The sequence below is a fragment of the Melitaea cinxia genome, chromosome 3 (genome assembly GCF_905220565.1).
Source record: "Melitaea cinxia chromosome 3, ilMelCinx1.1, whole genome shotgun sequence".
Lineage (NCBI taxonomy): Eukaryota > Metazoa > Arthropoda > Insecta > Lepidoptera > Nymphalidae > Melitaea > Melitaea cinxia.
This window is the reverse complement of record NC_059396.1, coordinates 5,139,768-5,156,442: the sequence shown is the minus strand read 5'-3', so window position 1 is coordinate 5,156,442 and position 16,675 is coordinate 5,139,768. Positions and strand designations below refer to the sequence as shown.

The following is a 16,675-nucleotide window of genomic DNA, read 5'->3' as shown; positions in this document are numbered from 1 at the left end:
TTTAATTTCTGACTTTAATTGCAACCTTATTGATATAAAATTATAAATATCGAGTTATAAAACACTTTTATTTGAAATAAATAAAATCTGGTTGGAACGGTAATTATAATTATGGAATGTCACATTTGAACTTTTTACGACAAATGTCATAATAAAATAGTTTATAACGTTTTTAAATTAGGTTTTATTCAATACCACGTATTATTATTTATAATAATATCACCCCAATAAAAAATATTTCTATGATTCGATGTAACAGATGCTAGTGACTTATGTCAATTTGGGGACCCAAAATTTACGATGCTTATTATTCCAATATGGTGAAACATATATCTAAGTTTATAAAAGTAACATTATTCAATGTTTCATAAAAGCGAAAATAAATTAAAATTGTTAGCACGTTCCGAAGGCAAAATTAAGTCTTATGATTCGTGTTTCGATATTAGAGCATGGAGTCATGACACAGAAAATCGAGTTAGGTACCTTAGGGATTGGATAAAGTGTGATATGCCAATTTGTGTTTTACCTGTTTCTATAGTCGCCAGCTCTCTAAGAATGATGTCTTGGAGGCATCGAGGAAAAGTATGCAACCGATATTGATATTGAAACGCTTACATATCTTAACACAAGTGCTAAGTTTGAAATTTATTTTTAGGTTACACCAAGATGTCATCCAGATTGTAAGGCTAAAGTGGTCCTTGATAGTATCTGCGACTCTTGTCATGCAATCACGGAATGTTTTAAGGACGCAGACAATTTTCAAAAATATTTCGCAGAGGCTAGTAGATACTGGTCTAATTTTAAAAATAATACGAGTATCCTGTATATTATATATTTGACTAAGATTTTATTACAGGAGGAATTTGAAACGACTCATTGGCCTTGCGAAAGATGTTTGGAAGCTCTGAAAAGTATAAAAGTGTTTTGGAAGATAATATTAGATAAAATATTCAAAGTAAAATTTCCAAAGAGTGACTGCACAAGTCGTTACAGCATTCGCAGCGTTAAAAGTATTGTTAGAATTTGGAAAGATGAAATTGTAGAGCAAGCTGTTGTCGTCAAAAATATAACGCCTTTTGTAAATGAACATATCAGTTCTGATACATTAACGGTACACTCGAAACAAAGCATCAATGAAAATTTGTCAAAAAAGGCCATTAAAAAAGATATCTCTACAGATACCGATTTTATCGTCTGCAACAACTATGTCAGAAGTTCATCATTACTATGCAGAAAGTTAAGCAGATGCATTTCAGTCAAAACTAAAACTGTTGACGTTGGTTGCAGTACTTGTATCGTAGATGCAGAAGAAAATAGTACAGTTAAATATAATTTGGATTGTTTACAACAACGGTTTAATCTACAAAGCAATGAACTGAAACAACTCAAGAGAGAGAACATTTCACTAAAACTTGAATTGCGTAATATGCGTCAAAATCTTATACCTACATACACAGCCGTGTATTCTGATAGTAGCGTCTTTGCACCACCGAGGCCTTTTGAGTCTTATTTTGAAGAAATGGAAACCGACACAGTCAATGATATCGAATCGGAAATGATTATAACCATGAAAAATTGTCAAAATAAGGTAAACTTTATGGTTTTCCATATTTATTTTTGTTTTACTTTATATCACAATATAACGCAGTAATCTATATGAGTGATGTATTTTGTATGAGTTCGTTTCTAAATTTTTGGAATAACGGATTATGACCTAACTACGCGCACTAACGGTTAACCGTGCGGGTGATTTACCGAAAGCGCATAAAGCCTAATTTCACAGGCTTCGTAATGACCCCTATTCTACTAATACCAAGAACTTATAATTTACATTCAAGACATTTTGTTGAAACATTTTATCAGTGTCTACTACATTTATTTTTATAATACTTAAATTTATTATTTTAGCATTAATTAATAATTTATTATTGTATAGAAGTATTATAACTTTTTTTATATTACTCTACGAAGCGACGGCAACATTCCTTAAACTGCTGCGCCTAAAATTTTTAGGAGTTTTAGCGAGAAATACAGTACGGCGTGATACAGTATAACCACGTTTCAAATACTATTAAACTGACTTTTTAACTGAGGTAAGGCACAGTAGGAAATATTCTGCTCAAAATCTGGAGTTTCCCGACTGAAAAAGTTACACAGCGTTTCAGCATGTAACTGCATGTACTGCTGGGCATAGGCCTCTTTCTCTGTGTAGAAAAAGGATTAGAGCTTAATTCACCACGCTGCTCCCTGCGGGTTGGCGGATATATTCCTACTATGGGTAACGAACATTATCAGGTATTAACGATAACAACCGAGTCCGACAACTTAATGTGCTCTCCGAGGTACGGTAGGGAAACCCAAACAGACATGACGGTGGGGAGGGGAGGTAGGGTCGGGAACACGCATGCTTCTGGTGTGGTAGGCGTCTATAAGCTACGGCCATCCCTTACCAACACGTGAGCCGCACGGTTGTTTGTCGACCTAGTTGTATAAAAAAAACTCCCTGAGCGGTTAACCACTAGTGCGTATGAGCCATTAATTAACTACAATAATATAGGTATAAAATGAAACGATTGAGTATGTAATACTTGAGGTAAGGTTAGTTTATTTAATTTGGAAATGAAATTTAATAACATATGATCAAATTTAAACTTATGTTTCATAGTGTTTGTTATTAGAAATATGTTACATGTCTACTTCATCACTAAATATTTTTAAATCGTGAGCATTACCTAACTGTAAAACAATAGCAATATTTCCTCTCACTCACATGACATTGATCTTAAAACATCATCATAATTATGTTTTATAAGTTTATTATACATCAAAACTTTGTTATTTTTAAAGAATTTCAAACATGTATCAATGTTGCAAGTTCTTCACAAAACCAATGAATCAATGACAAAAGATACGTTCATAGGCAGCCAACGTAAGAAGCAAGAAGATCCCATAGAAGTTTTAACAAAAGGTACTACAAAAAGTTTTATTTATATTATTTAAATACGGTGTATATATTTAAAATTATATTTGTTGTTTTCAGTTCACAAAACTTTTGGAGCTATTGTAAAAAGAGAGCTTAGAATTGCGAATAAAAAAAAGGCAAATGACAAAGATATAAATATCGCTGCTTATTATAAAGGACATGCGGATATAGATCACAAACTTTGTGCGAAGTCTTCAAATTCCACTATTTCTGACTCAATATTTGTAAGTTTCAAACGCACTAATTATAATGATATCAATAAAAATTAATAGCTGAATGTGGTGCTAAGCGGTAAACTTGGAAACGGCTGAATTGATTCGGCTACTTCTTTTTTATAATACTTTGTGAAAGTTTCTTATAGTTGTTACTTGTCCAGAATGATCCCAAAAAAGGAATGTATATAAATAAAACGCATTTTAATTTTTCAGGTGTCAGCGACTCAAGTTTTGTAATGTTTAAAAAATCAAATATTGTTTCTGTCAAGCATAATAAAGCTAGTCATAGTTAGAGATTTTTTATTTACATGAAACGTGACATAATATTCATCATGCGTTTGTATAACAGTTTATAAACATCAATTGCGAATACGAAATCAAGGTGATTGAATTCATCGAGCGGTACTCTATATTTTCCGACTACCGAATTAATTTCATGCAACAATTTATCAACGTCGTCTGTAGTAGAAAGCCAATCGTTATCGCCGTAATGAAGGAAAATCGGCGCGGTTATCGCGCTTAGATTGTATTCTGGTGGCTTAAATGTTCCATATATTCGTTTATTTGATATCCATCCATGATCGAAGTTTCTAAACTTCTTAGAGTTGAATAGTTGTCCGAAATGAATAATTTGCCTTGTTGACGAACCTGCTGGTGTGTGCCCTAAAATTACTGGTAGCATGGTCTGAAAGATAATTAATTTATTTCTTACATTAATTATTTTATTGTAATGTAGACGATAATATGTACCTACACATCGTAAACATAAAAAAGTAATAATAGGAGTTACTAATAACGTCTACGCAGAATTATCTCTTTTTTTGAACTAATCGAATTTTTTACTTAAATTCAAAGTAAATATTTTATTAAAATAAAATAATAAAAATTTTATCGTAGAGATTTTAAAAAGAAGATAGGAATAGAGATGGATTTTTTTATCGATTCAGTTTATAATATCCCCGCTGATGGGTATAAACCTCTTTCTCCATGAAAACGATCAGAGCTTAATCTACACACTGCTCCACCGCGGGTTGGCGGATATATTCCCTACTATGAGTATCGATCGCTATCAAGTGTAAATGATAACAACCAGGACCGACAGCTTAACGTGTTCTCCGAAGTACCGTGAAGAAACCCATAACCACAGAAATCCAAACCAGAAAGAAATATTTCTACTAACCACAATATATCCACCACGAGCGGAAATCGAACCCGCAAGCTGCCGGTGTTTAAGCGCCTACACGGCACACGCTCCACTACAACAGAGCGGTTATTTTTTTTAATTAGTTGAAATATTGAAGATGTCTTACCTTATTTAATTGTGCTTCATTATACCCGCACAGAAGAAAGAGCAAGTTAGTGCAAATGCTTTGCGTCACAGCTTCCTCGAGACATAAGCTTTTACCAGCTAATTCGTTTATTTTGCCATTAGCTAAGAACTCGTTTTGACCTAATAATCGTAATATAGTCTGAAAAATAATATTTTTATAATTATTTCAACATATACAAAGTGGTTTGAAACTAGTTGATAATTTCTTATAAATATAGCCAGTAAAGGTTAACTGCTTTGTCTATAATTCTCTAATCGTCGTGGTTTTAAATTTGGGCTTAGAACGCAGACAAACATTTATTATCATTTAACGTTTCTAAAAACAAACGTACAATTGTGAAGTTTATAAATTATTTAAAGTTTAAATTTAATTTTACAAATCTGTAAAAGTAACACGTGATTTAGTTGTATATATATAAATGTAATATACTATATATAAATATAAAGCTGTAATAATTTATGTAGGTAACAATTATCTATGTTTTTCTTTTGATTATATAACTGTAATAATGACATAAGTGCTCCTGAAAATATATCTATTTCCTTTCAATATCTAAAGTGGTGTTGCAACTAGGGCATCTTAAGTTTTAACTACTTGTAACATGAATTTCTTGTTGTAAAGTAAACACTCATGCTGATACATTATCCAAAAGTTATAAAAAAAAAAAAAAAAAAAAAAAAAAAAAAAAAAAAAAAAAAAAAAAAAAAAAAAAAAAATTAATGGATGACGAAATTTGTTCGTTACTTTTACTTAGTAGATTAATATAGAAGCGTAATTTTACAAGTCGACAGTCACAGTCGAACTAGAAGCAAATATTTGTACAAATATAAATATCCACCCCAAGCGGAAATTAGAAGACGCGACCGTCGGTTTTAATAAAGTTTTCGTCACTAGCTTACCAGTTAATTGTATGTAAACACCCTCAATCTTGACAACTATAAAAATTCTTAGTTATACAAAAAATTTACCATGAGCAGTTCTAAAAATTACAACCGCTAACGTAACAGCTAGTTATCGCAACCACTGCACTAATCCATTACGAATAATTCTATCCTTACCCAATTTGTAAAATTCCTTACCTCTAATGAATTTGTAAAAGGCGCAATGGCTCTTATTAGTGGACTCCTAATATTTCCGACATATCCAACCGGTGCCAATGCCTGCATCGCTTTTATTTTATCATTGTATTCCGGCTTAGTTGAAGTCATCACCCAAAATGCTGTGGTACCTTGTGAGAATCCGACATATTGGATCTTAGGAACCCCTGTTTCGCCCAATACATAGTCAATCATAGCTGGAAGATCGTAATACCCAATCTCATGCCAGCTAAACTTCCAAAAGGCTGCAGAAGTTGGCTTCAGAGTTACATGATTGCGCGAATATGTATTGCCTCTGGCGTTACCCATCCAGACGTCGTAACCAGCGTCGGCTAATAAATAACCTGGAAAATATGGAACATTTCCTATTTTAATCAAGCCTGGTGTTTTTAAATAACTTTATGAGTTATATTTTATAACTAGCTGTGTCCACGACTTCGTCCCCGTGGAATTTAACAAAAAGGTTATTGTTCAGTTCGCAGAATTATAAAATAAATAAATTTCTAAAATAGCTAAAGTTACTCCTTACTATATCAGCTATCTACCAGTGAAAGACCCGTCAAAATCGATCCAGCCGTTTCAGTGATTAGCCGGAACAAACTGACAGACAGACAGACGGACAGACAAACGGACAATAATTGTAAAAAATGTTATTTTGGTATATGTATCGTGTATACATACATATGCATTTAGCAAAAAGCGGTTATTTCAATATTACAAACAGACACTCCATTTTATTTATTTGTATAGATATCTTCTAATATATAAAATTCTCGTGTCGCGTTGTTTGTAGTTAAACTCCACCGAAACGGCTTGACTGATTCTCATGAAATTTTGGTTTGCATATCGGATAGGTCTGAGAATCGAACAACATCCATTTTTCATACCCCTAAGTTATAAGTCGGAGGGGGGGGGGGGGGGGTTAAGAGAGTTAATGAAATATTATGAAATTTTGTGTGCATATCGGGTAGGTCTGAGAATCGGCCAACATCTATTTTTCATTCCCCTAAGTTGGGGCGGTAAGGGGGCGGGGGGTGGGCGGGGGGGCGGGAATTGAGAAGGTTAATAAATATATATGGCAAAACAACGTTTGCGGGTCAGATAGTATATTTATATATTGATTATTGTGAGTGATAGTGCGATTAAATTTAATAAGAAACATTTCATGAAACGTTGGTAATGTTATTGATAGTTTGTTTCAACAAATGATAGGCTTACCCAGGCCCTTTTCTGGTCCCATAAGTATCCACTCAGCAGACGAAGATAGGAGGCCGTGTTGTAAGAATACTACGGATTTTCTTTTTTGTGAGCTGTTACGCTTCCCATGTGGAATCCTATGCAACTCCAATACATATTTGTCTTCCGTGTACACTCGATGTATTTCGCATGGATAACCGTACTTTCTTATGAGTGTGAACTGAAATATTTTAATTAAAAGGGTTAAATAGTACATTGTGACGTTACATTACTTATTAAAAAATAAGAAAATTGGTTTGGTAAAATTAAGTATTTCACCTTATATTTGTTCTCTCAGTCATATTTCAGAGTGTTTGACTAACTACGTAGGTACAGGGAAAGAACAGAAACTTTATGTATTCGTATTATTTTGCCTAGATTTTTTTGTTAAGCTTAGAAAAGAATACCTATAGCTTCTGCTATGATTTAGTCACGTAGTGTCGAAGACCAAAAAAAAAATTCTAATTTTACATTCATCAAGGCAAGTTAGTGTGAATTTGTACGTGGTCATCAATCAATAAATATAATAAAAATGTTACGGGTCGCTGTCTGTGCATTTAAGGTATATGAGAAAAAATATTAATGAGACCTTTATCAACGCAAATAGCACACAAAACAATGATTGTCAGGATTTTTGTCTGTTTGTCTGTACGTTTGTGCATGCTAATCTCAGAAACAGTTTTTTATGATTTATATGTAGATATTACTATTATATTGTGGCAAGCTTCGCTTAAAATTTAGTTTCTATTTCATTTCAATCGATTCATAAATAAAAAAGTTTTGCCAATTTAAAGAATCACATTGAACATATATACTTAGTTACTATTCCACGCGGACAAAGTCGCGAGCACAGCTAGTAACACAATATATTTATTACTACTATTACTTTTTACAACTTCAAAAAAGGAGGAGGTTACTCAATTCGACCGTACATATATGTATTTTTTTATGTATGTTCGGGAATAACTTCGTCGTTTATGAACCGATTTTGATACAGCATTTTTTGTTGGAAAGGAGATATCCTAAGGGTGGTACCCATGATATGGAAACCAGGATCTGATGATTGAATCCCACAGAAATCGAGGGGAACCCCCGAAAATCCTAGTGCGTTAGTTAATTTTTTCTTCTACTTACGTTGTATTACTTGTCGATGTAATTGAAGTCATTTTTTTTTCGTTTGCTAACAAACAAAATTACAATGGATTTTATTCAATGTTTAATATAAATGATCTAAATTTATTACAGCATATTTTTATTTATAAGAAAAGAAGCGTATGTGGTGCTATTTTCCTGGTGAATACTAAGATTAGTTAGTATTCAGTACTAGTGGAAATAGATATAAGCATTTAAGAAAATGTGTTCATAGCTTCACGAGTTATATAATATAGTATGTCTAAGAACGTTATTTATTTACATCTTTAAAGTGAGTCGGTTTATGTGATTCGAATAATAAAATACATACGGTATCCAGTGAAGTATCTTCATTACAAATATTAGAAAAACCATCCACCAATATCTCTTCCTCAGCACGAATGTAGCTTGTCAAATAAATGAGTGAAAAAAAATTAAAAAATGTGAGTATAACCGACATTGTTGCAGGTATTATTTACTTGTGTTTCTTGTTTGTCGCTTGTTGCACGAATACGGTGGAATGGTAGTAGCTAAATTTTGAAGACGTTCTTCGTAAGGATTAATTGATAAGGTAAAGATTAATACAATGTTTGTTAAGGTGAATTTATTTGTTTGTACAACTGATACAACAATACTGGACTCTATTGTTCTAGGGACAAATTAGATGTCGGAAAAACGGTGGTGGCCACTATGAGGATTTCATTTTAAAACGAGTATGGGTGTGCGTTATCCTATTTCAACGTGACTAAGCAATTTTTTAACTCATCTTACATATTCTCGCGTCTCATATTCTCGCGTCTCAATGTTAGTTACAATACTCCTCCGGAACGGCTGGACCGATTTTTATCAAATTTTGTGTGCATAGGTCTGAGAATCGACCAACATCTATTTTTCATACCCCTAAGTTATAAGGGGGGTATTAAGGGGGTTTATAATATATATAGCAAAACAACGTTTACTGAATCAGCTAGTCTTAAATATAAAATTCTCGTGTCACAATTTTAGTTACTACACTCCTCCGAAACGGCTGGATCAATTTTTATCAAATTTTGTGTGCATATCGGGTAGGTCTGAGAATTGGCCAACATCTATTTTTCATACCCCCTAAGTTATAAGGGGGGGATTAACGGGGTTTAATTTCATATATGGCAAAACAACGTTTGCGAGGTCAGCTAGTGTTAATGTAGGTACATTTATTGCAGTTTTTATTCGAGAAGTCGAGACTTTTTACTATAATTTTGATATAATTGATATAATTTTTATTATAAAGTTTATGTAACTGTTTTATCGATTAACATTTTGTTATCATCTAATTTTGTTTTTTTTTGTCTTTATCTTTTTTATCGCACTAAAAGGTGTCAAATTCATATGCAATAATTAAGTCCCTATGTAATAACATTATTACAAAACAAGTAGTTTCAAGGTTCACGATAATATAAGATAGTAAATATTAACACTATAAAATAATAGCTGTCCCTTACGGGTTTGCCCAAGTAATTTCCGGTCCGTTGTGGGTAAAAAGTATATTTACTATTCTTGGTCACTAGCTACAGGGGCGCCGAAGAATAAAAAAGATTAGCCAAACACGGCTTAGATTTGTGTATATTACGTCCATTAGATATAATGACGATATTATATTGATTTATAATTTACTAGCTGTGCCCGCGGCTTCGCCCGCGTTGAAATTAGTGTGTCACAAAGTTTTTTCGGCAAACTTCCAGTGAAATTCTCATCAAAATTGGCTTAGCCGTTCCGTAAACCTTCCTCTTGCCAATGGTGGAGCCTCCTCTCCAATGGTGAAACCGCATGAAAATCCGTTCAGTAGATTTTGAGGGAATCGATCATATACACTTTTGTTATGCTTTACTATTAAGATGTTTAACGCAAATAATTTTTTTATTTCAGTTACTTGAAATGCTTATCACACTGAGCAACTTTTTAAAAGGCACAATTTAGTATAATTTAATAGTTATTTTTATAAAACCTCTCTATACACCGCATTTTTAGTTTTATTTTCAGGCTGCAGTATAAATAGCCTAACAGGCGAACTTATAGCTGCTGTATATGTTTTATACAAACTCCTAACCCCAATTAAACCCCCTTAGCGGTGAAATATCGCAAAATCCGTTCTTAGCGGACGTCTACTAACTATAATCTACCTCCCTGCCAAATTTTATCTTTGTCCATCCTGGATGAATGGACCATCCAGCGGTTTTTGAGTTATCGTGATGAGTGAGTCAGTGACCTTTCTCTTCACCATCTATAGAGTATACATTTTAAATTTCAAGTATCTTATTTCAAAAACATAGGACTTTCATACAAAATTCCAACCTCCGTTTTATCCCCTTGGGGGTCGAGTTTCGTAAAATCCGTTCTTAGCGGATGTTTTCGCCCTATAAGGAACCTACCTGCTAAATTTCAAGTAGGTATGTAGCTGTTATAGTTTCGGAGATTTCGTTATGAGTGAGTCAACCTACCATCCCCCGTTTTAACCCCAAAAGGGAGTTGATTCCTAAAGATACATTATTTGGACACCTTCTCATCATCTAAAGAGCGTACATTTTAAATTTCAAGTCTCTTACTTCAAAAACATAGGACTTTCATACAAACTTCCAACCCCCGTTTTACCCCCTTAGGGGTCGAGTTTCATAAAATCCGTTCTTAGCGGATGTCTACGCTCTATAAGGAACCTATCTGCCAAATTTCAAGTTTCTAGGTGTTATAGTTTCGGAGATTTCGTGATGAATGAGTGACCTTTCGCTTTTATATATATTATAGATTATAGATTATAGATTATTTATTTATTTATTTATCGATACTTTGCGCCCTTACATGCGGCTTGCAGCGTCCCGTACAACCTTCGTTCAAACCTACTTGTAATAAAACTAGCATATCTGATTTTGTACAATTTAGAAACGAGTATAGTACTCCTATATTTTTTTTTATTTGGAAAAAATATATTTGAAAACCACTAAATATGAAGTATAATCTAAATATGAAATAAATGGGGACACGATTTCTATTCTTACCACAATTTCAAAAATAATAAGATACTTTTAAAAAAATAATTTATATATAACCAGGTATGTAAACCTTTGAACGTTGGGCTCATGTTAAAATAGCATAGCCTGTACATAATTTATCTTTTAAGCTAACCCTGCTGAAAATTCCAAAAAAAAAACGATGATTTGTATGGGAAGTTATTGTAAACTATTGTGTGATCATATATTAGAACAGATAGAATTATCTGGAATCCAGATAGCCCAGATGAAAATTGTATGAACCTGTTAGAAAAAATTTTGGAATACATGTTTCAAACACATAATAGTAACTACCTTCTATACTTATAAATATCATAAATAAATTATCAACATAAATATAATATTATATATCTATCTTCTATATAAATAACAATGAATGTTGCTAAGCGCATAGCTCGAGAATGACTCAACCAATTCAGCTAATTTATTTTTTTATATGTTCCTTAAGGTCCGCGGAAGGTTTTAATACTAAAAAAAAAGTAAATAAACAAATAAAATTAAGAAAAAGTCTATATAAATAAAAATCTTTTAACTTTTGACATAACGAAGTCTGTCCGGGCAGCTAGTATATAAATATAATATTATCTTATCTATACAAATAAAAAAAAAATTGGAGTGTCTGTTTGTAATATCAAAAGATACGCTTTTTACTAAATGCGTATGAATGTTTACACGCTACATATACCAAAATAACACATTTTTACAATTTTTGTCTGTCTGTCTGTCTGTTCCAGCTAATCTCTGAAACGGCTGGACCGTTTTTGACGGGACTTTCACTGGAAGATAGCTGGTGTAATAAGGAGTAGCTTTAGCTACTTTTATTTTAGAAATTTATTTATTTTATTACTCTGCGAACTGAAAAATATTTATTTTTGTTCAATTCCACGCGGACGAAGTCCCGGGCACCGCTAGTATATAAATAAATGAATGAATGTTGCTTATTGCATAACTCGAGAATGGCTCGAACGATTACTAGGCTAATTTATTTTTTTGTATGTTTCTTAAGGCCCACGAAAGGTTTTAATACTAAAAAGAAAAAAAAATGTAATATTAACTTTTGACAGAACGAAGTCTGTCTGGGCAGCTAGTCTATCTTATATAAATAAAAATGAATATTGCTAAGCGCATAACTCGAGAATGGCTCGACCAATGCGGCTAATTTATTTTTTGTATGTTCCTTAAAGCCCACGGAAGGATTTAAAACTAAACAAAAAAATCTAAAAAAAATTACTATTAACTTTTGGCAGAACGAAGTCTGTCCGGGCAGCTATTAATATATAAATAAAAATGACTGTTGCTTAGCGCATAACTTGAGAATGGCTCGACCATTAATTAATTTAATTTTTTCTGTTTCTTAAGGCACAGGGACGCCTTTAATACTTAAAAAAAAAATTATTAACTTTTGACAGAACGAAGTCTGTCCGGGCAGCTAGTTATTTATAAATATAAATTTCCTAAAGTCCTAACACGACGATTAAAACTTAGCAGATGTTTTTTAGCGAATATGTACATTTAGCGCAAAAAACTGGTGGTCTGGACGTTTGTGCTTGTGTATTATGTGTGTTTCGGTGTTTATGGACCTCCGACATAAGAATAAACCCTAGTGGGGGCCGTTGAGTGTGAGGCGTGTATTTATTTATTTATTACATAATATCTATCATAATTTTAATATTTATTGTAGATAAATTAATCTTAATTTTTAAATTTCAATAACTCGTATTTAACTATTTTGTATCCGAATATATTTAGAATATATTACAAAGTACATCTGTAATTGAAATATAAAATTATTATTTATATATTTTTTAATATATATATTTTAAAAAAATATATATATTTAAAGTCGCTTAAAATTCTTTCAATAATCTGTTATTCTGTTGTATAATATTTTCTGTGAATATTTTTTAGCTTTGACAACACTAAACATGTTTTCTTTCGCAGTTTCGCAGTGATTTTACATGCATTTTAACTTGTTTGTTTTTACATTTGTTTCTCATATATATACAATTTTGCTTTATGAAGACGCAAAATGGCAAATCAGGAAATCAGTTTAAAATGGAATGGTTATCAGAACAATATATTATCAAACGTAAAGGAGTTATTTAAGGACGAAGGTTTATCAGACGTCACATTAGTTTCGGAAGGGCAAAGTTTTAAAGCTCATAAAGTTATACTATCCGCAAACAGTTCAGTTTTTAGAACGATATTCCAGGTGAGACATAGTTTCTGCAATTATAAATACAATACCATATTTTTTAAATAAATTATTGAAGTTCTATAACGCCCACATATTATGTCCTTAGCAAAACCCCCACAAGGATCCAATTATAGTACTTCATGACATCAATACAGACTCTTTACAAACTCTATTACGGTTTATGTATAATGGTGAAGTAAATGTAACTGAAGAATTTTTGCCAATACTGTTAAAGACTGCTGAAGCTCTAAGAATATGTGGTTTGTCCACTGGAAACGATGCTAATAAAGATGACGAGGTAATTATAGGATATGAACCGTAATTGCTTATTACTTTTTGTTAATACAGTTCATGAAATCTATATTCTCACACAACAATGTCTATTTTTAGAAGACGGCGTCATCAACACAGGGTTTGTCCAAAAAACGAAAGAAGAGTGAACAAGAAGATAGTAATAAAATTAATAAAAAATCAACTTCTTTAAGTACCCCTAAAATAGATAATGCTAACACTGTGTCAAATTCTGACATTCCCAAAAGTACTGTGAGTGTTCATTCCTTTACACCTTATTAACTGCACTGGCAAACATTGTTCTGCTATAAGAAAAATTATAACCTTTTATTACGAAATATGTTTATAACCAAGTCTGATGTAATAAAATTTGTCAAATTGATATTTTTGAACCAAATCACTTGTTTTCCAGAACATTGTACCGAAAGTAGAACCTGTTGACTCGCCACTGACGGACTATTCTGGAGAGAATACTAACGATTCTGATATTGCTGTCTTAGATGATACTTTGGAGAAGAAATACTCAGTTAGTACTGAAAATGTTTCAAATAAATCAGTATGTACGACAGCAACTGATCGTTGTGTTAAGAAATGGATAAATGAAGTCAGTAGTACACAGCCATGTTTGAATGTGATAAATGAAAAACATATCGAACAAGATGATGAAAAAGAGATAGAGATTGACAAGGAAGTAGAAACAGTATTACAGAGCGGTACTATTGTTGAATCATTAAGCATAACAACAGAGAATTTGAACTTTGTATCTAACGAAGTTCAGAGTGTCAAAGGTATTTTATACTTAAATGGTGTTTTTTGTTTGTGCTGTTGTTACTCTGTTCCTATGAGCCATAATAAAGTATTTTATAGTTCATAATTATGTTTATTCTCACACAAATAAAGGAAATAACTTTGATTTACATCAACAAGTTATAAAATGAGAATATCAGAAACTTGAGTCACTTAAATAGTCATTATTAGGGATAAGTCAAAAACTAAATGTCAGGTCTAGTTAAAATTTTAATTGGACCACATCATAAGTACCTGATATTGAATAGAAAAATAATCAATCAGTACACCCAGTTAAAAGTAAAAAAAATACAGTTGAATTGAGAATCTCTTCTTTCTTCTTCTCTTCTTTATTAGTTAAGTACTCCTGAATGAACAATTCTATTTTTTAGGCATAAATAAAAAACTTTAAATAGGTTCCATATCATGGAGCCTAGAAAGCTACTAACAAATATATATATTTATAATATTTATATAAATACAAATATTACACCCACTCAGGCAGGAATCAAACCCGCAATCTGCGGAACAGAAAGCAGGTTCACTGCAAACTGCACTAATGGGATAGTCATCTATATATATTAATATTATTGATAATTATATTGAGCTACAATTACAATGTTTTTATTTTCAGACAAAACCAACACGTGCTATGCAAATCCATCGTTTCCGTGCCCATTCTGCCCTAGAGTCTACAACAGCTGGGGTTATAGACGTAGACATGTTAAGTCTAGGCATATGACTAATAGGTAAGCTTTTAGATAAAATAACAATATTTCATGATGAGAATGGATGTAATAACTTTTTGGTTAAATAGGGTCAAAATATCAAGCATATTTGATTTTTTTTTTTAATGTTTATAGGAGTGTGCTGTAACTATATGGATTAAGCTCCAATCCTTCTGTTTTAATTGATTTTTTTTTGTACATCCATTGTTGTAAGCCTACTCATTAGAACATTTAGTAAAAAGCTAGTACAATGTATTATTTTATTTATCTAGAATTAAAACTGAGGTAGGGCATAGTAGGAAAAATCCTGCTCAAAATATGGAGCAGCCCTACTGGGAATACACCTCGACCTTACAAAAGATCTCAGCTAAATAACATTGTTCTCAAGCAGGGTTACGTTCATTCCACTCCGACGACGCTCTAAGCCGAGGTGCGATCTCACTAGGAGACACCCTTAGGGCGGGCGTTTTTCCCCCCCGAGCCCTCCCAGAGGGCTCCCATTCTTCCTTCGCGGCCGGCTTGCCTAAGTGCCCGGCCCCTCTCACCGGTGACGCTGTAAAGGCCGCTAGGGCCAACAGCACTCTTCACTTCGAAAAAAAAAAAAAAAGGGTTACGTTCCTGTGATGAGTAAGGTGTCCAGAGCTCCTGGCAGATAAGGTTGGCAATGCTCTTGCGATGCTTCTGTTTTTGCAGGCGTTTATAGGTTTCGCTATTATTATTATTCGCTAGGTATTCGCTAACCATCAGGTGATCCGTATGGTTGTTTCCAACCTATTTGTGTAAAAAAATAATATTTTCTATTATATTCCTTATTAATCCTAATTACAGGTTGTCATGCAAATGGTGCGTATCAGTGTTACCGTCCACGGGGGCGTGGTATTCCCATGCAACTAGGGCTCATGGTGTCCCACATGAAGAAGCGAGAAACTCCTTAGTTGTTATGGTGGAGGCACATGCAGTACTTACATTAAATGAACCAAGCGTTGCTCAGCTATTGACTCAAGTTGGTATGTCGGAGAGTAACGACTCAAGCATCGGTGACAAAGCGAAGTAGGGTATGTCTACAAGTCTTGTTCTAGAATTTTCTATATAAAAAGATCTCTGCAAATGGTATGTATAAAGCATATCTTGTTATTTGGGCGAGTCAGTACATAAGAAAATAAAGGTACTAGAGTAAGTGGCTAAGTGAAATAGAGTGTTCTCTATAAATATATGCAATGCTACATTTTAAAGAAATAATCATTAATTATAAAGTTTATATATCAAGCAGTTAACACTTTCTGTAGAAGATTTTTTATGTAAATAATATAACTCAAACAGTGATTTTTTGAGAGACAGCTAAATCTATTCACTAAAAATCTTATGGATATGGTATTGTGATGCCATACAGAGAACCATTCATATTAACACATGTTTATCTTTCAGTCAGAAAACATTGTTCTTAGCAGCAAAACTAATATTTAAATGTATAATTTCAAAATAATACTAACTTCTACCTTAACCAAACAGTGATTTTTTACAAATAAGTCTTTTTAATGAAACAAAATAATAATAATAATATGTCAGTGATTGCCAACCAGGGTATACAATTTTGTCTAATCCTAAATTAAATCTATACACTACTGCCAATGTGTGAGAG

General features: G+C 32.7%; 3 protein-coding genes across 3 annotated transcripts; 2 read left to right on the top strand and 1 right to left on the bottom strand.

The window, feature by feature from the left end:
- The first annotated feature begins 360 nt into the window (after positions 1–360).
- Positions 361–3,490, top strand: LOC123669720. Its single transcript, XM_045603311.1, has 6 exons — positions 361–582; positions 656–778; positions 857–1,588; positions 2,848–2,968; positions 3,041–3,207; positions 3,412–3,490. The coding sequence occupies exons 1-6, from the start codon at positions 361–363 to the stop codon at positions 3,433–3,435; spliced, it is 1,389 nt and encodes a 462-aa protein (XP_045459267.1). The 3' UTR covers positions 3,436–3,490.
- On the bottom strand, positions 3,482–7,079 carry LOC123669719 (lipase 3-like). The gene is made up of 4 exons (XM_045603309.1): positions 6,845–7,079; positions 5,609–5,970; positions 4,509–4,667; positions 3,482–3,883 (listed from the first exon to the last, which is right to left on the bottom strand). The coding sequence occupies exons 1-4, from the start codon at positions 7,077–7,079 to the stop codon at positions 3,503–3,505; spliced, it is 1,137 nt and encodes a 378-aa protein (XP_045459265.1). The 3' UTR covers positions 3,482–3,502.
- Positions 7,080–12,958: 5,879 nt separating this feature from the next.
- Positions 12,959–16,090, top strand: LOC123669718 (zinc finger protein 131-like). The gene is made up of 6 exons (XM_045603308.1): positions 12,959–13,246; positions 13,338–13,529; positions 13,622–13,774; positions 13,935–14,310; positions 14,943–15,057; positions 15,865–16,090. Exons 1-6 carry the CDS (start codon positions 13,064–13,066, stop codon positions 16,088–16,090), a joined length of 1,245 nt encoding a protein of 414 aa, XP_045459264.1. The 5' UTR covers positions 12,959–13,063.
- Positions 16,091–16,675: the final 585 nt, after the last annotated feature.